Here is a 23,403-nt window from a genome sequence, read left to right as displayed (position 1 = left end):
TCTTTCTTTTCTCTGATGTCATTTGTATCTTTACAGATAATGTTGGTGGCATAGAGGGTGTATGATCCCTGTTAACAACATGGGTGACCATTGAATCTGCTTCAAGCTTGCCTTGTTGCATCCACCCGTGGGTGATCATTGTCACTGGCGCCACACCCTATGACAGTGTGACCTGGCAGATGTTGGATGAAACTGATCTACTTCTTGATCTTCTACACCCTGAGAATGACTGCCTCTTTTTGTCTTTTGCTCACATTAAGATATCATGTCTGCAAGAAGTGTCCCCAGCTGACACTTGTTATGTGGATCTGGAGTGTGATATCACAGAGAAGTTGCATGTGATTTGTTGGGATTGAAAGGCCAACTGGCTTTCATTCTCAGTAGTACATCTAAACACATTCTTCCATGATGCATTACAGCACATGACCAAGGACTGTCTTGGCTCCTTCAATTTTCTACAGTCATTGAGGAGAGCAAATGCTGCCAATGGGTCAAGCATGTCACACCTCCAGGTGTTCTTCACAGAAGAGACAGCACAGCTGCATGTTTGTTATGATGAGCTTGTGTCATATGTGTCCTCCGCAATCCTGATGGATGCCTATCTCCCACATATGCACAGTATGTTGTCTTGACCTTCCATTTTCAGCCTGTAGCTCACCACCATCTAGAATTCTGCTCTTGTGCTGTCTTTTGTACCCTGTATTGGAATACAGTTTACAGTGCCCTGCAATAGGCTTCTTTCTCTCACACCTTTGCTAAGTTGCTGAGCCAGCACATTGAGGATAATCTTGCAGAGCTTTTTGAGTTAATGGAGATGAGTGGGGAGCCATCCCATCAGCTTCATTGATACAATATAACCTGCAGGAGGGAATGATGGCAGGCCTTGAAGTTCAATTCATCCTGCTTTGGCTGTATACTATGGCATTCACAGCACCCCCTGCTGTGTGGCTATTCCATGTGTGACACATGCGTGCAGATCCATGGTGAGAGAATTACTGGCGCATACAGTGAGTTTGTCACTTGGGAGTGCATTATTTGCCAAGACCCTGTTTCTCTGAAGGTCCAGATCAAACTATGTACTGCTGGACCCTGTGTGCTCAGCATTGATAGAGGTGGTTCCCGTGTCATAATTTCAATTCAAATTTTATACCTCATGCAGAAGCATCTGGGCCCTGATCTGCTGTTATTCATTATGGTAGACTTTAACATTGGAACTAGTTCGGGTATGTGTTGTTTTCTGCTAAAGGCCTACTTGCTGATTCTTGCAGGTGGTTATATTGTTCTGAATATCAACACTGGCAAATATGATATTGAGGAGACAAAAGATTTCTTTGTATGCCTTTTTGAAAAGTTTCTTAATGAACAGCAGGAGGGGTGCTGGATAACTTGATTTATATGGCCTTTGACATTGGATGGCAAGTATGATGGTGGGGCTTTGAATAATGTTCTTGCCAGACACTTTGGGCCCACTGTGCGGATGTTTGAAACACCATGGTTGATAGTGTTGGGTGGCAAGGTTGCTGTCATGGCTGCCACCATTGACAATGGGAGCCTGTTCCTTTTCACTAATTACAATGCTGAGATGCTCTTGAGGAAAAATCACAGTATGTTGTAACCCTGTTATATGTTTTCTTGCTGACTCTGGATGTAGGATACAGGTGCTTTGAAAGGGGGGGAAAGAGGGAACCTTTTATCTGGAAAGTGTAGGTCTTTGGTTGGACAGTCTTGTTTGAATTTTTCCACTAACTTCTACCCTCAGAGCCCAAGCCACTTCTGCTGCTCCACTGTATGATTCCCCTTTGATGATCTTCATTTACACTTCTAAGATATCAACAGGCTATTTCCCTCAATTATGGTTGACAGCATTAGCAGTTTCCAGGATGGTGGTGTGTGGCCACAGAACAACAATCCTGCTGTTCTAGGGCTGTTGGAGACTTGTTGTGTGTAGCCAGCAAAACTGATACTGGATGCCCTCATATTACTTGGCACAGGTTATCTGGTGGCCCCTTTCCCCAAGCAATTAGGCTTCTGTAATGCTATGGTAGATGGATGGGCCACCCATGGTTATCACACATTCATGTTCTTGTATGATGATGAGGGATCCATGGAAGGACTCTGGAGTGTAATGAATGATCAAATGTGAGAAAATTACATTTGAATAAATGTTCCTCTGAGTGCGCGCCTGCTGATGAACAGGGCCAATACCATGTATGTCTTATTCTGGTATTTCCAATGACTGCTGGTACAGTTGCAAGAAATGATCAAACATGGTGCTTTGTGTCTGTTGGTGTCCAGCTTTGTCTTTGAGCTGGATGCAAAGCCACAGTTTAGCTCTGGCCTTTTTCTTTGTCTCGGCACTATTTGATGCTGTAGTCCAGCACAGCCTACCATTCAGGTGTTGGCCTCCCTTTGCCCCGGCTGTCTAGATTATTATAAGGATGATTTGAATCTAGGTCTGAGTTTGTTGGAAGATGATGTCTGTACCCACTGTTGTTGCTACTACTGGCTGGTCTGGTTCTCTGTCTGACATCTGGATGAGCCAATCACACTGTCTTTACAAGGTGATGTTTCACATAGGCTAAGCAGCTTTCTGAATAGCCCCAAGTAGTTCATTGAACAGCAGGGCTCGGATAATGACTTTCGAGATGCTAACCATGGTATTCCTTGGTGTATCTACTGCAGCAGATGTGATGGAATGGTAATGGAAGAGTATATTGAGATCTGATGTTAAGCCCTATCTTTTCTGCTGTTCAATTTCCCGTGTTCTTTCTCTGACATCACCACCTTATTCAACTCCCCAATGCATTTTGTTGTTGTGTCAATGGAATTGTGGATTATTTTTTTGAGAGCCAAGAGCTGTTTTTGGAGTGCAACAATCTTATCTTCACAATTGGGGAATGATGTTTGCATTGAGGTATCTGTGACATTTGCGCTGCTAGAATCACCAGATTCAGTTGCCATTTCTATTATACATTAATATGCCAGCATTGAGCTCTATTTGAACCACTCACCTTGGTATTTCAGTCAAAGAGAAGACATTCAACCAAATGTGGGTAAACAGCAGAAGTAGGTATGGCTCTCTTAAGATAGCCTAAATCCTGTGTTATGTTGTTAAAAGACTGAGCTCAGAAGAGTACCCCACTGATAATAAAAACTGCCAAGTTATGTTTTATATGTTGATGGTGTGGGGGCAAGTAAGAATCCAAAGTCTATAAATAATGCATCTCCTGCCCATCTCCCTCTAGCTGTAAATGTTTTTCTTAACACAAAGGCACCTCTACCCATGATGAATACCTCCTCAGTTGAAGTGATTCAGAAAAATGAACCAGTGTCTGGAGCCCTCAAAAGCATGACCACACAAAAGCTGAAAAAGCTTCAGTGCTCTGTTCTTCCAAACAGGCTGGGAATGGAAATTTAAGCAAGCTCTTCAACTGTGGGCATATTCTCAAATATGATAAAATCTTCCCGACAAGCCTCAAGGAGACGCATACTTAATAGAGACCTTGCTGGTATCTCATAGAAAGGGAAAGATTTGGGCAGGTAACATGAGGTGAGGGCATTGACTGGACAGCTATACCAGAACACATTAAGAGTGACTTCAAATATCCCATGCTTTTCTTGGGGTTGTTTTTCTGAGTATTCCAAGACACCAGACATATTAATACTTCAATTTATTGCATGCTGGAAAAGGCAGCTCTCTTCAACTGAACATACAAAGTATTGTGTGAAGATAATGGTGTTGTATGTTGCAATGGTTCTATAATGTTGTGAGTGGGGAACTAATGGAGGAAGGAGGTAACTGACATCCAAGCCTGATGTCCTATTCTAGAGTCATTAATGAATGGCCAAACATTTCTATTCTCTGATCAGCCAAAATGTCAGAATAATGAGAGACAATGTCTTACATATCAATTGGAATTACAACAATGCACTTAGGGGGGATATATCTTAGAACTTCCACCACAATGGTTGCAGCATTATCATTATGCTTGAAGCCCTCTAGCCTGCACATTGCATTCTCAAAGTGATAAGTTTGATATGGAACATGTTGATGCTTTTCAGCAGGGCTCCTGATAGATGCTTGGGTACAGGTGCACCACTCTGCTTCCCTGGACTGCAGTGCAAAAGGAGCAATGTAAGTTGAGTGGCAGAACAGATAATGACACTTAATTACAGTGTTCTGTGCCTCAAAAGCTTTGTGATTCATGATTGTTCATGTGTTAGGAACAATCATGAGGAGAGAGCCAGAAACTTAGTGAGACAGAGTGGAAAGAGGAGCTTAATATGCATGAAAGGCCTTGTGTAGTCCATGGCTGGATAGAGCAGTTGATTTCCAGGGAGATATGGCTGTCTTTATAATGTTCAAAAGCAGCCTCGAACTGTGACTGTGGGCAGGGATGGAGAGAAGAACTGGTAGCTGGGAGCCTGACTAGGAAAGACAGACTAAGCCAGTGCTGAGGATAGCTGGCAGGATATCACAAACAGGGTGTATCCATTCTTGATCTTCCTCTCAAACTTCATTAGCATGGTCTTTGAATTCTGAGGGTAGCCCATTTATGCCATTGCTCTGGAGAACCATTTTTGTGGATGCAGCTACCAAGTAAATTCTGATTCAGGTGAAATGATTCCCTGAAGAGAGCAGGTTGAGCAATTTGCTAGTCAAAAGCCACACTTGCTGTATGTGCAAGACACATCAGGATTGTGATTACAATTAGTGACAAGTAGTCCATGCAATACTCAGTTGACATCTATTCATAACAACATGAGCAACCAATTCTCTGAGGTGTCAGCAGAGCAAGCGCATGTGGGGAATCACAGCAGCCTTTGCTGGTGGTGTGGATCCTGAGGACCACTAGCTGCAGAGATTTTGAAATTATCTCCTCCACAACTCAAACACTAGAATGTAGGACCAAGTCCAGGTCAAGTTGGCTGTCAATGTTCTTCAAGAAGCACCCAACAATATTCTTTTGGAGTTGTGATGCGAAGTCTTGACTGTAATTGCAAGCCTGAGGCAAAAACTCACCATTCCTTCAGATGGGTGCTTTGGTAATTGGTGCTCAGGAGCCTCAGAACTTTGGCACCCATCACCAGATCCACTCAAGAGGGCTGATCCTTGAACTAGCAGATCCACCAAAGTCATTCCTGGGAATGACATGTGGGTGATTTGCGAAGTGATCAATGAGTTGACACTTTGACACTTTTGTCAGGTCTTGGTGACAGAGAATTTCACCATCTTTCCTCCAAACCTCAGCAGAATGGTGAATCAAACATGAATCCCTCTCTATTTGATGCCTCATCTTCATACTCACTTCACTCACAATGTGTTTATTTGTGTTCTGTTGATTGGAAAAATGAAACTTTGCAAAAGAAGTTTGTGTTTGCAGAAGCTGGACCAGCTTTCAGTCACTTCATTCTTGATTTCAAAGGCCATCACATCTGTGTACAGATTTTGACCACACCTCTACACTTCTCTGAATATCCTGGCCAACTCTTTTATCCTTCTCATGTTCACTATTGATGGTGTTGTGGGAATGCGGAGAAGGATGGCCACAAGTGACCATTGCAGACAGCAGTCCAGCTTGTATATGACTCTCTCTTTCCCTTTCAAAAGTGGAACTTTAGCCTTGTTGAGTACTTGTAAGTCATCTGTTAAAAAAGACCCGAGCATGGCTGACCCTACAGTAGCACCAAAGAAGATGGATTTGAGAATGTACCATCTAGCTCTTTATGCATTTGACTGGCAGGAGCAGATATGATGCAATATTTATCAGAGGCTGCTGAGCAGGTCTTGAAAGCTGACAGTTGTTATGACAGTAATGATAACATGTTTGTAGCAGGCACTGTGCAGCCTCACTGTAATCAACAGCATCAAAAACATGATCAGGAAGGAGGCCAAGGGGTGGTTGTACAACAAGAAGACAAAAGAGCAGAGCAAGGCAACAATAGACTTGACACTCAGAAACAGCAGCATACTGAGCAGCAGTCTCAAGGCCACTGGACTGGTAGAAGCAGCAAAAATGTAAGGATTCGCCCGTGAACCCCTTACATGGATGAACAACACCTGCAAGGGCCCAGGGCCTGGGCTTGCAAGCTGTTGGGAGTATATGTGTCCTCACAAGGCACTAAGTCATGTGCTCGCGAGCACACATAAAAGGCTGCCACTGTGTGAACCCCTTGTTGGGAGCCAGTGGCAATCTTGTCTACAAGTTGTACATAGCTGCCAATACCAGACCATTTATCTTGTGTACTCTTTTCTATATACAATTCCTTCTATAGATTCATTGTCATGCTGATCCACATGTATAATCCTCACATTTTGCCACTCTTCTTTGGTGACACCTGACAATAGTATTAACATGAAGAAGCCAACCCCCTGAAGCTTGTGAACCTGGGACACCAGCAGAAAATCTATTTAAAGAACAAACTCAAGTTTGCAAGAAGATGACAAATCTTGAAACCATCTCAACTCTCTCAACTGTGGATGAAACTGAAACTAGCATTGTGATCTCAGAGAGAGAGTCTATCTTAGCATTAAGAGATGAAATCCAACAACTTCATGAGAAAACCAAACTACTAAAGAGAATGGTGAAATGGCAAGAAAAGTTAAATACTCTCCAGACCACCCAAAAGTACTTGTGAAGTAAATCTCTTGATATAGTTATCTCCAACCCAACATCTGTAAAGTATCTGTCAGTCTTGAGACTACCACAACACACAAAGCTCTATCAGACTGGCTTCTATATAAAATATCAGCAGTTCATCTCCAGCATTAAATCTACTCACAACATGAGCAAATTGAATGATGAGGAAACCCTCACATATGCTCTCACAGGACTTGATTACATTGAAAAAGATCTCTGAAAGATTTATCACAAAAACAACTCACTGAAGAATAACTGAAATGGTCTCAAGAAATTTCTACACATAAGACTAGGAGATCTAGTAAACTGTACACAAAACTCTTGGCAAGCAATCTTTAATCTTCACAAGAGTTTGGATGAAACTGACCAAGTCTACTGCCAACAATTTCTAGATCTCATAACAGAAATTGATGAAGAATTTGAAAGTTTTGAAAAAATGAAGAAGAACCTATATATAGAGAACTTGAATGAGCTCATGCAAGCTAAACTGAATGAACAGCTGGAAATACCAGATGATATTGATGAGATAATAGCACTGACTACTCAACTCTAATCAAGTGTGATAGCAGTTCTTGAAAAGAATGCCTTACACATGAAGTCTATCAATTCAGTTGGAAGTACTTACAGAGATATGAAGACTGATGACTCAAGACTGCAAACAGATAAGAGAAGTTAACTTCAGAGACCTGCTCAGAAGATGAAGAAAGATCTTATCAAGAATTATAAAGCTTTAAGAAAAGAAGAAAAGTACTTTGAGTATAACTAAAAGAGACATCTCACAAAAGACTGTCCCAAGAAGAAGAGTAGCAAATAGGAAATTGGGGAGCCACAAGTAGATAGAATCAATATAATGAAGTTGTTCAAGAAAAGTCTTCTTGCTCTCCCCCCCATTATTCTAGGCATGTGAAGCTCAACTGACAGAAGTATCACCTGGTCAGCACTAATAGACTCTGGTTATCAATCTCTAGTGATTAGTTCATGATTGGCCATGAAGCTAGCACTAGAGATGCACAAGATGCCTATAGAGATTGAAACTGCTATAAATCATGAGAATATCACTCTCACAGAAGAGATTGCAAATATATTCTTTGAAGCTTGTGACTCTCAGAAAAACTAACAGTTGTTCCATAAACAAGTGATGGTCACAAACATAAAAGATGAGATGCTAGTGGGTTTGAGCTAGCTGCAGTGACACAATCCCAAGATGTATTTCAGAGAACTAAGGCTAGAGTTTCAAACTGTATGTCACAATCCACTCACAAAGATTAAACCAGTTAATCTCTTGAAGCTAGTGAAGGGAGGGAAGCCCATCTACATGATAACTCTTCACAAATCAGAACAGGTGGTGACAGCAGATCTAGACCTCCAGATACTGAAAGCTTACTGCAAACTTGTGAAAGTATTTAGTGACAAGAGGGCTTGAGAGCTGCCACCACATCATGAAGATGATTTGGCTATAGATCTTGAGCTGGAAAAGCAGCCAGAATTTGAAAGAATGTACAGACTTTTGCAAGCTGAACAAGAGACTCTTCATGAATATCTGAGCAGTGCTCTAATTCATGGGTTCATCTGCTCTTTCAAGTTATCCACAGAAGCACCCATTCTGTTCACATCCAAGAAGAATGACAGACTAAGAATGTGTGTGAACTATTGCAATCTGAATTCAAAAATGGTCAAGAATAGATATCCCCTACTACTAATTAAAGATGTATTGTATAAGCTTGCAGGAGCTGCAATATTCACTCAGTTCGATGTCAAGAATGTCTATTATAGATTGAGAATTTGTGAAGAGAATGAGTGGAAGACTGCATTTTAGACTTCACAGAGGCTATTTGAGTACTTGATAGTATCTTTTGAACTTGTGAATGCACCAGCAGCCTTCCAATCATATATTATGAAGGCACTTAGTGAATATCTGGATGTATTTGTGGTGGCCTATCTTGATGATGTGGTTGTGTACTTGACTCACAAGAAAGATCATGAGAAGCATGTGAAATTGGTATTTAAGATACTCAAGAATGCAGGTCTTTATTGCAAGCTGGCAAAGTGCAAGTTCAATGCTTGCAAGATTGACTATCTTGAGTATGTTATAACACCAGAGAGTGTTCTTATGGAGAAGAGCTATGTGGACACTATTCTTGACTAGCCAGAGCCAACCAGTAAGAAAGAGATTCAGATCTTTTTAGAATTTGTGAACTTTTACAGGCACTTCATCCCAAGATTCTCTAAGATAGCCTGTGGCCTGACTGCTCTTCTAAAAAAAGAAGAAGCAAAGCTAAGCAGGCACACATGAAGAGAGATGAGAAGAGAGGCCAATACTTTCATGACTGAAGAAGGTCACAAAGTCTTTATAAATCTAAAAAGAGTGTTTACAGAAGCTGTTATGCTTCACCATTTTAATATAAAATAAAAGACCAGACTGGAAACAGATGCATCTGGCTTCACAGTGTATGGTATCCTATCACAACTGGCAAAGAATGATGTTTGAATTCCAGTTGAGTTTTATTTGCAGAAGATGCAATCTGCAGAGATGAATTATAGCATTCATAATCAAGAACTGCTTGTGATTGTGGAGTCATTTAGATATTAATACTGCTGGTTGAAAGACTTGTAAACACCAGTTCAAGTTCTTACAGATCATGATAGCTTGTGCTATTTCCAGACTGCTCAAGACCTCTTGCAAAGACAGATCTGCTAAGCACAAAGACTGACAGCCTTTTAATTCATGGTTGACCATGTGAAAGAAACCAAGAACCTGGCAGATGAACTCTCATAAAGACCTGATTATATCAAGAAGACTGGTCTAGATAACATGAAGAGTTGTGAGACTGCAAACCAACTGAGAGTGATGCTTGTGAAGGAGCAAGAGATTACAGAAAAGTTGGGACTGACAGCCCAAGTTTCTCCTAATCAGAGAGAGAAGAGAGGAGATGAGAACACACAACTCACCTCTGTAAAGCTTTGGATTGCAACCAAGAAACTACTTGTGAAGATTATCTTGAAAGACACATGCAAAGTGAAGAAGATTGTAATCCAGATTCAGAAGATCAAAGATCTGATTTGCAAGAAGAATTCTTATAAGAAGGGCAGCTCCAACCTGTTGGCATCATTACCAAATCTACTGCAAAGTGACAACTATGCAGCTGAAGTCCACAAAGACATTAAGACAGGCATGAAGAAATTTATGATGTGGAAAGAGAAGAAGAGCATCCTCTATAGAAATGGTTGTATATATATCTCTCAGAATAAGATCTTGCAAATAGAGCTGATCAGGCATCATCATGATCTATCTCTTGCAGGGCATTTTGCTACAGCAAGAACATACAAGCTTATAGCTCACAAATACTTTTAGCCAAGAATGAGAGAACTGGTAAAGAAGTGTTGTGAAGCCTGTAGGGTCTGCCAGGACTCAAGAAGAGTTTACAGAAAATCTCAAGAAGAACTATCACCCTTACTAATTCTGAACTGCTCTTGGAGATCTATTAGCATGGATGTTATTACAGATCTTCCTGCAAGCCTGAATTTTGAGAAGATGCAGTTTGACTGTATTCTGATTGTAGTGGACCAGCTCATAAAGATGGCTCACTTTATCCCTACAACAAAGAAGCTGACATCAAAGGAATTGGCTCATCTCTTTGTTCACAAAATAGTGAGATTACATGGATTACCCATGAGCATAGTAACAGATCAAGAATCTCTGTTTGTAAGTGAATTTTGGAGTAATTTAACTCACATCTTGAAGATCACAAGAGTAATAAGCATGGTGTTCCACCTGCAAACTGATGATTAAACTGAGAGACTGAATAGTGTGCTAGAGCAGTACCTGCAAAGCTATATCAGTTATGATCAAGATAACTGAATGATATAGTTGCCAATGGCAGAGTTCACATACAATAACTCATGGCAGGTCTCCACACAGAAATCATCTTTTCAGCTAATATATAGGTTGAATCTGTAAATAGATCTGTTGGATCCTGAGAAGTATGACTATGTGTACAAGAATTCAAAGAATCAGGTGGAGATAATGAGATTGCTCCATGAGAAGGCCAAGAAATCACTTATGAAGGCACAAGCCTACCAGAAGAAGTACTATGACCAGAAGCATACTGTAAAGACTTTTCAGATGGAAGACAAGATGTGGCTTGACCTTTGCAATATCAAGACCACACAGCCTAACAAAAAATTGAATTTATTGAGGCATGGGCCTTGTAGAATTGTGGAGAAGATAGGCTTGTGAGTCTACAGACTGGAGCTGCCTCCAGATCTGTAAACTCATGATATTTTTCATGTATTCCTGCTTTGCAAGCACAAGACCCACAAAGAAATTGATAGCTCACCTCATCATGAAGTTTGTGAGGTGAATGAGAATGAAAAAAAGTATTAGATCTGTAAGATAATTAACTTAAAGAGAGAGTGTTGTGAGCTGTGGTACAGAGTACATTAGAAAGATTATGATGATGAGAAGAACAAGATATGAGTGCCCACAAGCAATGTCTGTTTACTGAGAAAGCTACTCCAACAATTCCATAGTAGAAACCTGGACAAGTCTGGTTTGCAAAAAAGATGGATGGAGGTAGTAGAGCTAGAAAATGGGTTAGAGAGAGAAAAAATATAGTCTGAACTGAATTAAATTGATTTTAAAACAAGAAAAAGAACTAAGCTAAGAACTATATAAGAGTCTCCAGCTTTCTCTCATGAAGACCTGTAACAACTATCTATAATCTCACTGCTGGAAAGAGCAAGCAAGATGCTCATGATATAGACAATTGTTACACTTTTGACCCAAGTCTACAGAGATGCACTCTGTAAAGACTATATTACTATAGTCTTGCTGAGCTCTCTTGCAGGCAGAGCACTTCTGTCTTGATGGTGACTGGACCCCAGCTTGAATCATGAGAATACCCTCATAAAGCTAAGCATGCACAGTTAACTGATTTGAATTATTCAAACCAGCAATAAGCATGGATCTTTGAATAGGCTTGTGACACCATACTCTTTTGTGAGCAGACAAAGCTTGTGCCCCAGTATGAGGTGGGAGGCCTGGAAGAACCACTGAATTAGTCTGCAATACACCAGTAAAAGTACCAGCTGGTGGCAATTGAGTGAAGATGATCTGGAATCATCATTGTTAGTCTTGCAGAGAGAGTGCTGGACAATTTCAGGCATTCTGCAGAACTATAACATTCACAAATTCTGCCAGAGCAGGGGGAACAGCAACAACAATCTAGAGAGAATTAGCTGTAAACTGAAATATGATAGAGAATACTCACATTTCTAGCCAGAGCTGGTGCAATAACTGCAGAGAGGAGAGGCAGAGCAGCAAGACCCTAACTTTATCAGCACATGAACCAATGTTAGCTTGCAAGAAGTACTTACAGCTTGAGCTGGCAGAGAAGAAGCAGCAACAACTAGTGAAGAAGAGAAAGAGAAAGAAGCAATAATACTCTAGAACTGTCAGTTGCAAGCACTTCTCAATCTCTCAGAACTACTCACTAAAGGCCCAATATCTTCTATAAAGGGGGGGATGAGGGTTCTCTCAAGAGAGAAGAGAGAAGAGAAGTCATGAGAGAGAGAGAAGAAAGAGAGTAAACTGACAGCTTCTAGCAAGCATCAGCATCTCTGCAAACCAAACCCCACACAAAGACAAAATCTTATGATCATGTAAAGCAAAGACATAATTAGAGATGAACTTACCAACTTGTGATCTTACAGCCAGATGGGCAGAGCATTAAGATGTAGCTATAGTTTTCTTTCAAACATCAGAGATCTTCTGCAAGCCTGCCTCCCATACAAAGCAGTGCTTGAAGGGTTCACTTATCTTAGTAATAATAATATAGACTAGAGAAGGAAGAGAAGAAAAAAAGAGAAAGAGAAAGCAAGAGAAAGCTCTCTCTTAAGCTAGTGCTCATTATCTAATAATAACATGAAGCTAGTGAGAACAATAGAAACTCTCTACATATTGTTGTGTTATTGAGCTCTGTTGTGTTATTATGTTGTGTTATGTTATTAGAGTTGTGTTAATATTACATCTCTAGTGAGGCTGTACTCTTTTCCTTATAAGAAAATTTTTATTTTTCTCAAGAGGTTTTGTTTTTCTACTCATGAAGATTTTTAATGAGATAGCTGCCTTGAGAGATCAAGACTTACAAGAGAGGGAAATCTGTAAGAATTTGCCTGCAAACTTCTTACATGAACAAACAACATCTGTAAGGGCTCAGAATCTGGACTCACAAGCTGTTAGAAGTACATGTGTTCTTGCAAGACACTAAGTCATGTGCTCACAAGCACACATAAAAGACTGCCACTGCACAAATCTCTTGTTAGGAGCCAGTGGCAATCTTGTCTACAAGTTATACATAGCTGCCAATACCAGACCTTTTACCTCATGTACTCTTTTCTACATACAATTCCTTCTATAGATTCATTGTCACGCTAATCTACATGTACAATCCTCACAAAAAAAAAGCAAGCAGTACATGAAGACAACTGTAATAAAGACTGTAGCCCATTGATGAATGATATACAGGTGAAGAACCTCACCACCCCTTTCATTAAAACCCTCAAAGTCACTATATCTGATGTCACCAGAAGAGATACATTGGATCCAGTGCCAGACTTCCCACAAATGGATGAATCTCATGATCTTCATATGCAAGCAATAGAGTTATGTTCTATATTACAGAAAAGGGCAGCCCAATATAAAAGCATCTCAAGAGAGAAGATTTTTCTCTTATTTTGTTTCTTTCTTGTTGCAGAATATGTGATCCAATAGGACAAAGATGACAGAAAGGCCACAGTTGAGGTGAACTAACTTTTGAGAAACCACAGGTGGGATTATAAACCTTCATCTCTGGCAAATATATGAAAGGAGATCAAACTGGTAGACTGTATTGCTGCCTGTTTATATAATGTGTGGGGTCAAGACAGTGATCAGATTTATGAGGCAATCTTTAGTGAGTAGCCCATTGTTCCATACTTGGTGCCAAACTAATGAATTAGAGGATGAGGTGTACCAGCATGTTTGAGCAATTAGTTGATTATCACAGCAGGCACAGAAGCTCACAATCAACAAGATACACTGCAAATTTAAGATATGGAATTGATGCTTTGACCCTCAACAGTCTTTCAATCTAGTGACTATAATGGCAGAGCACCTTGGATACCCCTCTAATGCTGCCATGAACACCCAAATAAGTGAGGCCATCAGCTATTGGAGCTATCTTCCTAGTAGATCAAACAAATTGACCCCTCTGATCACAGATGATATCAGTGATGGGAGCATACATTTAGATAATGATGGTGATGACAACAGCCAGTCATGGTCTGAAGGCTCAACTTTAATTTTTTCTAGTGACCACAATAATGGCTCTGATGGAGAGGGAATTGAACCTCCGGGGCCCAAAAGGGGAAATGAAAGCTGTAGAGAAAATAGTCAAACAACATCACTCTCAACAGATGCACAGGGCGCACATGCCACCAAAAGTGTAAAGCCTGCCCTTTATTCTTAGGAAGGACTTCTATTAACCTATCTGCCTTTATATCAGCAACCACCAACTTCATATAACCTGTCTCAACCAGAGACCCTCAGCTGTACAGCAATTTCAAACAGCAGGGGATCAAGTGGAAGTGAGATTCAGCAATTGAATCTGTATTTAGGTGTCTATTGAAGACAGGATCAGTTGGCAATGATAAAATACATCAGTTTGAATCTGGATAGAATATTATTTTCTTGTATGGATTTGACTTCATTGTCATCTGTTGTGAATGTATATAAAACAACTATTTCTTTTCAGATTAGTGCTTTGGAGATCTCATCAGTTCTAATGATGATCCATGTCTGTAGTCACATTATGTTCATTGTGTAGATTCTGCCCTAGTGAGTTGCTGTTTGCAGCCCTAGAGCTCTTTTTTTGCTTTCTAATTTCTCTTTTATTACTACCATTAATTAGCATGGAATTTGTTGAAAGGTGGGCTATCATTAAAGCAAGTCTTGCATATCCAACAAAGAAAAGTTTAATGGGAAACTGCATAGTTACAGAGTTCCAGAACCTACAGGCATGTTGGTCAACAAGCAGACTGATGTTGTGCTGGAGAATATATTTGAATTAATGTACCTTATATGTCAATTTGACAGGCAAAGCCCTCCAGCATCAGTATTTATTTGGAGCTGCTAAGTTCATCTACAAGAATCTATAAGACAACACTGGGCCTGTACAGGCTAATCAGATTCAGCTAGCAGAGGGGAAAGTGTTGCTCTGCAGTTGAAAAAGATTTTATATGATATATGAGTTTCACCAACATTCTTAGCCTGTTAATTAATGGTATACTATAGACTTGCTCTTGTTTCCAATCTGAAATCAACATGATAGCTAGTGAGAAGGCTGAAAAAGACTCATTGAATTAAAATGATTGTCAATATATGGCAGTTCAAGTTGCTATTAGTGATTCTTGAGATAATTTAGTTGCCTTATAGATATCTATGCTGCTTTTCTGAGCCATTTTCTTTTTTTTAAGGTGTCTTGATTAAATAGTTGTCTTTTTTTGTGGTTTGCAAGAGATGCATGGATACACCAGCTTTAAATACTCTTTCTGCAATCTCTATTATTTATTCAAACAAGTCACTCCATCTTATTATTAAAACTTCTTCTCAAGAACTAGTCATTATGAATTCTTCTTCTGCAAAACAGACTGTAAGTTTGAAAACATCTATCAAGAAGTCAGATAATGAATAAGAGTTGGTTACCAGATAAGCATGCTTCATGTAAAGCAAAATCTGTTAGCTGAACCACATCAGATTATTATTCTTGTTTCAGAATCAGTCTTTTCTGGAAAAAAGCTAACAAGAATCTGCTCCAAGCTTACAGCCAAATAGCAATGTTAATAAGATCATTACCTGGATGCAAAATACTTACTGGAATCTTGCTCTTGCAGAGCAAACATGTATGGAAATTAACCATCAAACACCAATAATCCAACAGAAAATAAGAATTGAAAGACATATAAAGACATGCATATAAGTCTTCTAAAATATCACTATAGATTCTTTTTAGAGTCTCAACATCCTTCAGCTCTCTCTACCATTTATGAATTAGCTAATCATTACAGCATGCCTGCAAGAATGTAGAGACATGAAATTCATTACTTTCTGAATTATCTACAGTACAGGCTGCTCAAAACATTAAATCATCTTCATACATTTATAGATACTGTCTCTTTAATAATAATTTCTCTTTGTAAAGCTGCTTCAAATCTGAATAATACATGAATTGAGTGCTTAGAGAATCTGGCCCACTACAGAATGATTGTGGAAAAATCAGATCTTTATAGAGAGGTTTGGGCTGGAATGGCAAGATATTGATATAATAAAGCTGCTGATAAGTCTTCTCAAGTTAGGAAAATCCAGCATCATCTTGCTGTTCTTGCCAAATCTAATATTCTTCTTCAGTTGTTCTTTTTCTCCAAATCCCTGATCTGTGTTGAGTCATTCCCAAACACCAAAGAATCAATTTTATTATTGAACCCTCTTTTGAACTTTGAGAAACTGGGTCACTACCCTCCTATAATATTACTCTTTGTGAGAGCTCATTTAATTCTTTTTAACAGGGAGTTGATACTCTTCTTTCTCAAGTATGCACTTGAGTTTATATCTTGCTTGAAAATCTCAAAATTCAAATAGACAGAACAAGAAGTCTATATTACTTCTATCAACTTTGCTTCTCTTCTTGAGTTTGATGCTTGTTCTCTTCTCAGCAAACTGTTATCAGATGCAACCTAATTCTCTATTAATATATCTAATGTTAAAGATTTGTATCAGTCTCTTTCTGTTTTCCATCTGACTCTCCATCTCATTAACTCTAATTTTAAAGATTCCACTGAGACTATTTTCTATATCTCATGTTTTGCATTTCACATTCTTGCATTGACTCTCAAGTATAATAGCAGCAAAAATGTTCTCTCTCATATACATGTTTTCTTAGCTTTTCTTTGGTCTCTATTATTGGTTTCTAAAGCTATAACTTACATTGAATCACAAGTACTGTAGCAGGCCTTAATTATCTTTCTGAATGCACTAAGTACAGAGGGGTTGAATATATCTCATCTGAGAAGTGAGAATTTCTCTATAGCAGGAAATAAGATAAGCTGTCATCTCTCAGATAATTTCTTTATGTATAGTTTGAGCTGGAGCCAACTCTACTATTCTTCTGACTTCTTTGATTATCCATCTCTTGTGAGCTGTAATCAACAGTATTTGGAACTTTCTAGTGTCATAACATCTAGAACTGAAAGGTGCCTATGGCTTGACTGTCATCTTGCATCTGTAAGTAGGTCAATGGCAGCATTGTGAAAATTTATGCTAACTATTCAACTCAAAGTCAGATAGATGGATATCTTTTGATGAAGAAAAGAAATTCATGCTTACTGACTATAGCTTGAGGCTTGAGACTTATACAGAAACTTCTGGACTATTCAAAAAACCAGCCCACTTTGTTGATGAGAGGGAGAGGCTTCAGTTGATCCAGAAGATAAATGGTTCTTTAATAGTATTTTAGACTCAAGCTGACACCTTATCAGTTGCCAGGCTTTTTTCTTGATTAAGACAGATCCTACATCATTAGATGGACTTAGAAGTTCCTAACCAGAGCCATCTGAAACATAATACTAGGGGAATTTTGAATTCAATGGTTTTTGTGTTATGGGATACTGGTTCAGGTGGAATTATTATCAATGATAGACAACTATTATAAATACAATATTTCGGGTTGCACAATTTCATCTCTAATACAGCTAGTGGCTTGAAAATAACAAGGGCTTGCGGGATACCAGCAGCTGTTCTCCACACCTTTACAACCCCCACAGAATGGTGGTTCTGTGCGGCAGAAAGGATCACAAGCAAGCAATATATCTACATCACAACTACCGCCCGTGGCATTAAGTATGATATTCAATCGCGAAGAGAGAAATTTTACTAACTGCAGATGGCAGTCAAGCAGCTGGACAATCAGATAATTTTGACGAGGTGCAGCCAGCTGAATTTAGCCAACCTTCCAATCCACTCCTACAGCAATAACCTGCTTCAAATCCTCAGGCACAAACAGATTTGGCGACTAGAAATTCATTTGCCCAAAATGCCAGAGATCCTGGTGGGCTTCTTGATGTGCTCTTCCAGATGATGGAATCAGCAGAACATTAGACACCTGGCCTCTGGTTCTTTGGACTGCTAAGTTAGAGACAGGACCCAATCTTCCAGTGAATGCATGGCATCCTCTGCTGTTATTTCATGAGACACTTCTGGCTGAGAAATTGGATTCAAATCATCAGTTATCTATTCTGGGATATGAATATTTTTATGTCAATATTACCTGCAAAATTCACAACTGTCACATTAGTGCTATATACTTGGACATAAGAGCAATTTTATTGACTTTATGTGACACAAGGCCATCATCTCAAGTCACCTACTATTGCCAATACCTATGGGCAGCCAGCTGGGGCATGCTAAGCAGAAGTGTTTGGGTAACAATTGTTATATACAAAAAAAAGAAGAAAAGAAAAAAAAATACAGTGCTTCCTTCACTCCATCTCACCAATCAAAAACACAAAAAGACTGAGAGATGAATATTAATCAGATTTCTTCTAGAAATTACAAATACTGTTTTCTTTCTGTAAGTATTCAAGCATCTGCTATTTCAAGTTGCTGAGATTTAGAGAAATCATTACAGCTGATTATAATCTTCATCTGAGCTGGCAACAAATTGCAATTATAGTATAGTGCTAATTAATAATCTTCTTTAAGTTGAAAGAGAATAATGCAATCAAACTCAGTTTGTACTTTCTCAGATGTAATCTTCACACTCTTATACAGTAATGACAAGCAGAGCTGAGCAGTATAAGTCTTAAAGTTTATGTAGTGATGAATATCTTCATCTTCCTGCAGATCCATGATGTAAACCTCAAGACAGACACAAATTATTATGATGTTTGCAAAGACAGTAAATTCATCACTCTTTAATAGAATAGACATTAATTCATCAGCAATCACTCTCAGTTCTGCTTTTAACATCTCATGCTGATTCTTTAACTTTCTGTCTGTTAATTTAATGCTGTCAAACTGGTGAAAACTTGCTAGTACAGAGGCAACATCACTATATTCAGAATCAGAAAGATTATCAGATTGAGTCTATTTCTCTTTTCAGTTTATCTGCTTCCAGAAAATAACATTTTTATACTTTTTTTAAAGCTAGTCTATATCTGGAGAATCAAATGCAAGAAGAATCAAGTATAGATAGAGCAGACTCTGATGAAGAGCAAGACTTGAAGTCTATAAGAAAAGTAAGTCAAGAATCATATCAGAAGAAGAGATAATGTAATGTCTATCAGAGTTCTCTTCATGCAGTTCAGTGCTTTACTATTTATGTCCTGCAGTGCAATCACATAATCTTGCAATTTCTTTAACAAAAATAGACCATAATTTATGATTTCCAGCTCTTTCTTTACTTTTTCCACAGTAATTCACTCTAATTGATACAGTGGTGACTTTCTGAGCTGGAAGACATAATTCTTGAAGTCTATCAGATTTAGATTGTGGAGCTTTGGACAAATTACAAAGATATCAATACTTGCACAGAGTATCATGATGTTTGCAGCAGCATCAAACTTCAGAATTGGAAGATCAGGTATCTCTTTATTTATGTCAGCAAGTGTTCTCACTCTTGTCATTAAAGCTTTCTGCTGACTCTGAATGACTTGTGCATTTAATGAAGAATCAGTGAATTGCTTATAGTAGCTAAGTGTAATAGCAAGAGTTTCATAAGCAGAGCTTGAAAGCATATAGAGTATATCTAGTTTTCTTTCCCAATTCTCTTGTTTCCAAGACAGAATTTTCTTCTCTTGACCCTCAAGATTGCAGCAGGCACCAAGAAGCTGATATCAAGAACATCATTGTATTACCTGAGCATACTCATAAGCAAGAGTGAACATTGATAAGGAATACATATTTATACCCACCAGCAGTGCAACATTCAATAGAGCTATCCTTATACAGAAAATTCTTTTTGTGAAGAGGTGAGAGAGCACACTATCAGAAAACACACAAGTCCCAACAACCTATCCATTGGCGGGTTCCTGGAAAGAAAAGACAAATCAGGAGGATGAAACAAATGTCTCAAGAAAGAAGAGATTGCAGAAAAAGAACAACTACTTATATAGAAATTGTTGTACTTTTCATCCACAAGCTCAAATTAGTGTAAACTTGATAATATCTAGTACTGCATGTCCAAAGAAAAACCTTACTCATAGTTATAGATCACTCATGTCCTGCTTTTGATTGCATGACTATCTTGCACAGCAGGTGACTGTCTGGGTGGTTGGAGGATTGAGCAATGTTTTCTGGTGTGGAGACTCAATTGTATGCATGACACATATAGCACCTTTGCTAAAGTCCCTTCATTTCTTGTCTCTCAGAACTGCCAGGGGAGTACAGGTCCAGCTCACATGTTCACACCAAGTAAGGCTGTTAAGGGCAGGTCTTTGTATTCTATCACTTGTAATCTCTCACATAGTCATATAACAACAGAGATGGAGCCAAATTCCCCTCATTAAAGTATTCTGGTTATTGCTTTCAGGCCTGCTTGCCCTTGCCCAGACAGCACCTGTAGGAATAGAGATTGACTTTGATTTCTAAGGTCTATCAGACTAGAACATATTTAACATTCATTAGTTGACAGGCTTCTGCAGGTTATATAAGATTCCAGATATGTACAGCATCCAGTAATATTCCAATGAAGAGATCAGGCTTTATGAAGGAACAGTAGTTAGAGTGCACAGGTTAGAAAGACAGTCTAGATGACACACTTGAACTAGAACTAGAAAATATCTTTTCTGAGAGAAGTTAGTCATGGGGGAAGTGAACAAGAGCAATCAAGAATGAAATCTCAATATTAAGCTTGGTCAGCAGTTGAAAGCTAATGAAGCTTACAAGCAGTTTAAAATCTAATTGATTTAAGCCAGCCCTACTTGATGCAAGAACATGACCAATACAAATACAGTACTCCACAACCACAAGCGCCTGCAAGCCTTGAACCACAAAGCTGGTAGGGCCAGGGTAAAACATTGCAAGCTAATATGAGGTTTCTTTACATGCTGCCATGTATTCTGTCACAAAAAAGAGCCCCTATCAACCCTTTCATGTTTGAATGTGGCCTGTTTAGCACACCATGTGAGTGGCTGCCACCTGATATCACACTAGCTGAGAGAAGTCTCTTGCCTTGTCCCCCACTAATTCAACAATATCTCCCAAACCACAGAGAGTCTGATGGCAGAAACAATCAAAAATCAGGTTAAGAGAAACAGCCTCCTCTACAGTATTGAAAAAGTTCCAGACAGAAACACATTCTGGTGAACTGTTTCTGGCATTATTAACAGAATAGAATCTTTCCAGATTATTCTGCCAGCAGATGATAACTTCCTTCATCAAAATTTACAGAGTGTCCTGCATAATATCAGCCACTTCTGGTTGTGCACAGAGAACTGGAAACTGGTTTTTCACCTCATTTTATTTATAGAACAAGTCTGGAATCTCCTTTGCTTCTGTCATTCTAATTATAGTAATATGGTGTCCCTGTTCCTATATTTTATTAGTCAATAAAACCTTGCAGAGTGCATACTTTCAAAGCAGCTTGAAGCTTGTTCAAGTGCTGAATTATTTGTGGGTAGATACCTTCCACAAAGTGAAAGATATCATGCACCAGAGTCTGAGAATCTTCTGTAAAAGAGGAGCAGGCAAGCAGTTCAAAATGCATATTGTAGGATGTGCTTGTCAATGCAACTTGACAGACCAATGAGAGGCTAATTTGGTTGACTCACTACTTTATATACTATCACAAACAAACAAGGCAATGAAAATTCAAGCCAGAGACCTGCTTTCCCGCATTCATTTTGCTTTGGAATCAATTGATGTTTTGCAATTTGATACAGTGCCAAACTGGAATTTCAGCCATGTAAAATGGCCTGAGAGCTCTGCAATTAAACCATACCAGTGGACAGCTACCTGCATCCAAATAATCCACCTCCCAGGATCATATCTCTTGAGCTGATAGACTGCAGCTTCTGAGGGTGCAGGAGAGCAACAAATGAGTGCTGCCATACACATAATCTCATGGTCATTAATATTACCCCTATCAGATGATCAGATTGGCCTACCACAAATTGAAAGATGGTGCAACCAAATTCTACCACCAACAATACCACATAGAAAGCCTGGTCCCTCCTAAAGAGCTTGAGATATGTCTTCAAATCAGGGGCTTCAGGCATTGATTGACGCAAAAACCATTGTGACAGGATAAAGTCTAGACAGAATTCTTGGTGTTTTGGAATGAGTGAACACAAATGAGGGATTTGGAGTAGAAGAACAGCTGAAGAAGAATGTTAGGTCTGGCAAGAACAGCAAGATGATGCTGAATTCTCCCAACCATGGAAGACTTGTCAGCTGTCTTATTATATCAACATCTTGCCACTCCAGCCCAGATCTTCCTGTCACAAAGATCTGACTCTTCTACAGCTATTTTATATCAGGCTAAATCCTCCAAATATTTAATTCATGTATCCTCAAAGCTCAGAACACTCTCAAGAAGCAGGGCCATTATAGAATAGACAGTAGATATGAAGGCAAGCATTTAATCCAGCACCTCAGGAAGCCTGTAACACAAAAATTCCAGAAATGAATGAATTGCATGTCTCTACATTCTTGCAGGCATAATATAGCAACTGGCTAATCTCTGAAAGGCAGGGCTTGCTGACAGATGCTGGAATGTCAAAAAAAAATCATGATGCTTGTGTAGAAGGGTCCTATGCAAGGTCATGAGAGCCTGCCATTGCTCATTGGTCAGGGTTGAAGAGTTATTGGCTTGTTGGCAGTCAATCTTAATACATTTTCTTTTCACAAGAACAACACCAGCATAGATGATGCAAACTTTATTAATCAACTGCTCTTCTGTGATCTGATGGATCTCAGACTGCAGAATTAATGTGTTGACAGGTATCTCATTTGCAGGCTATGATCTCTTCTCTAATACTGATATTGTGGCAACAGGTAAGTCATAAGCTGTGTGCTTTCTGGCACCAGCAAAGACTCTGTGGGTTCCATCATCATAATTTGGAGTGAAGACATTGGGCTGGAGCTGTAGATGAATGGGAGTGCTGACAGCAGCAGCAGATTTGTGGGGCAATTGGTGTTTGCATGACTTTCCTGGGGTGAGAGATCTGTTCTGGAGCTGGAGGGAAGACAGCTTAGCTGTGTGGTTGGCAACACTTCTATAATATGTCAGGACAGCCTGCAATTGTGATAGAGTGACAGCAGAAAGAGGGTTGTTTCTTACTGTTGGGGCATAGCTGCAGTGGTGGCTGGTGATAATATTTGGTGGGTGAGGCAAAGGCACCAAGGGAAGAAAGTGAATACTGAGCACACTGTTGCTTTGTGATCTTGAATTGATGATGAGATTGATAATTTAATTCAGTCAAATCTGCACTTTTCTTAAATTTATATGGGATTTTTGTGTGAAGGATTACAGATTCATGGGCAGTGGCCTGATTATCAGGGTGCACCATTGCAAACTGGGTTCCAGCAGCTCGCGCCAGCTCAATCTGTGGCCCCAGTTAGGGGGAGATTTTTGCATGGAAGATATGCGGCTCGCCCAAAGGTCAGCCCATTTTGGGTGTGGACTAATAAGAAGGTCAGTTAAGAAAAATACCTTTTTGACTGACCACC

General features: G+C 39.3%; 3 protein-coding genes across 3 annotated transcripts; 1 reads left to right on the top strand and 2 right to left on the bottom strand.

Annotated features, from left to right (window-relative positions):
- Positions 1-980: 980 nt before the first annotated feature.
- On the top strand, positions 981-2,236 carry CIMG_08346 (uncharacterized protein; the record flags this gene model as incomplete). Its single annotated transcript, XM_001241182.2, has 9 exons — positions 981-1,007; positions 1,067-1,223; positions 1,269-1,333; positions 1,421-1,604; positions 1,652-1,703; positions 1,760-1,786; positions 1,837-1,940; positions 1,992-2,139; positions 2,197-2,236. The coding sequence occupies 9 exons, from the start codon at positions 981-983 to the stop codon at positions 2,234-2,236; spliced, it is 804 nt and encodes a 267-aa protein (XP_001241183.2).
- Positions 2,237-11,553: 9,317 nt separating this feature from the next.
- Positions 11,554-12,370, bottom strand: CIMG_13233 (uncharacterized protein; the record flags this gene model as incomplete). Its single annotated transcript, XM_001241187.2, has 6 exons — positions 11,554-11,754; positions 11,830-11,865; positions 11,912-11,968; positions 12,018-12,086; positions 12,135-12,231; positions 12,336-12,370. The coding sequence occupies 6 exons, from the start codon at positions 12,368-12,370 to the stop codon at positions 11,554-11,556; spliced, it is 495 nt and encodes a 164-aa protein (XP_001241188.2).
- Positions 12,371-21,192: 8,822 nt separating this feature from the next.
- Positions 21,193-21,950, bottom strand: CIMG_13232 (uncharacterized protein; the record flags this gene model as incomplete). The annotated part of the gene is made up of 4 exons (XM_004444994.1): positions 21,193-21,264; positions 21,305-21,485; positions 21,674-21,814; positions 21,880-21,950. 4 exons carry the CDS (start codon positions 21,948-21,950, stop codon positions 21,193-21,195), a joined length of 465 nt encoding a protein of 154 aa, XP_004445051.1.
- Between the last annotated feature and the right edge of the window lie 1,453 nt (positions 21,951-23,403).

The sequence above is a fragment of the Coccidioides immitis genome (assembly GCF_000149335.2).
Source record: "Coccidioides immitis RS genomic scaffold supercont3.3, whole genome shotgun sequence".
Taxonomy (NCBI): domain Eukaryota; kingdom Fungi; phylum Ascomycota; class Eurotiomycetes; order Onygenales; family Onygenaceae; genus Coccidioides; species Coccidioides immitis.
Note: the sequence above shows the minus strand (reverse complement) of the source record. Positions and strands in the feature narration are given on the sequence as shown.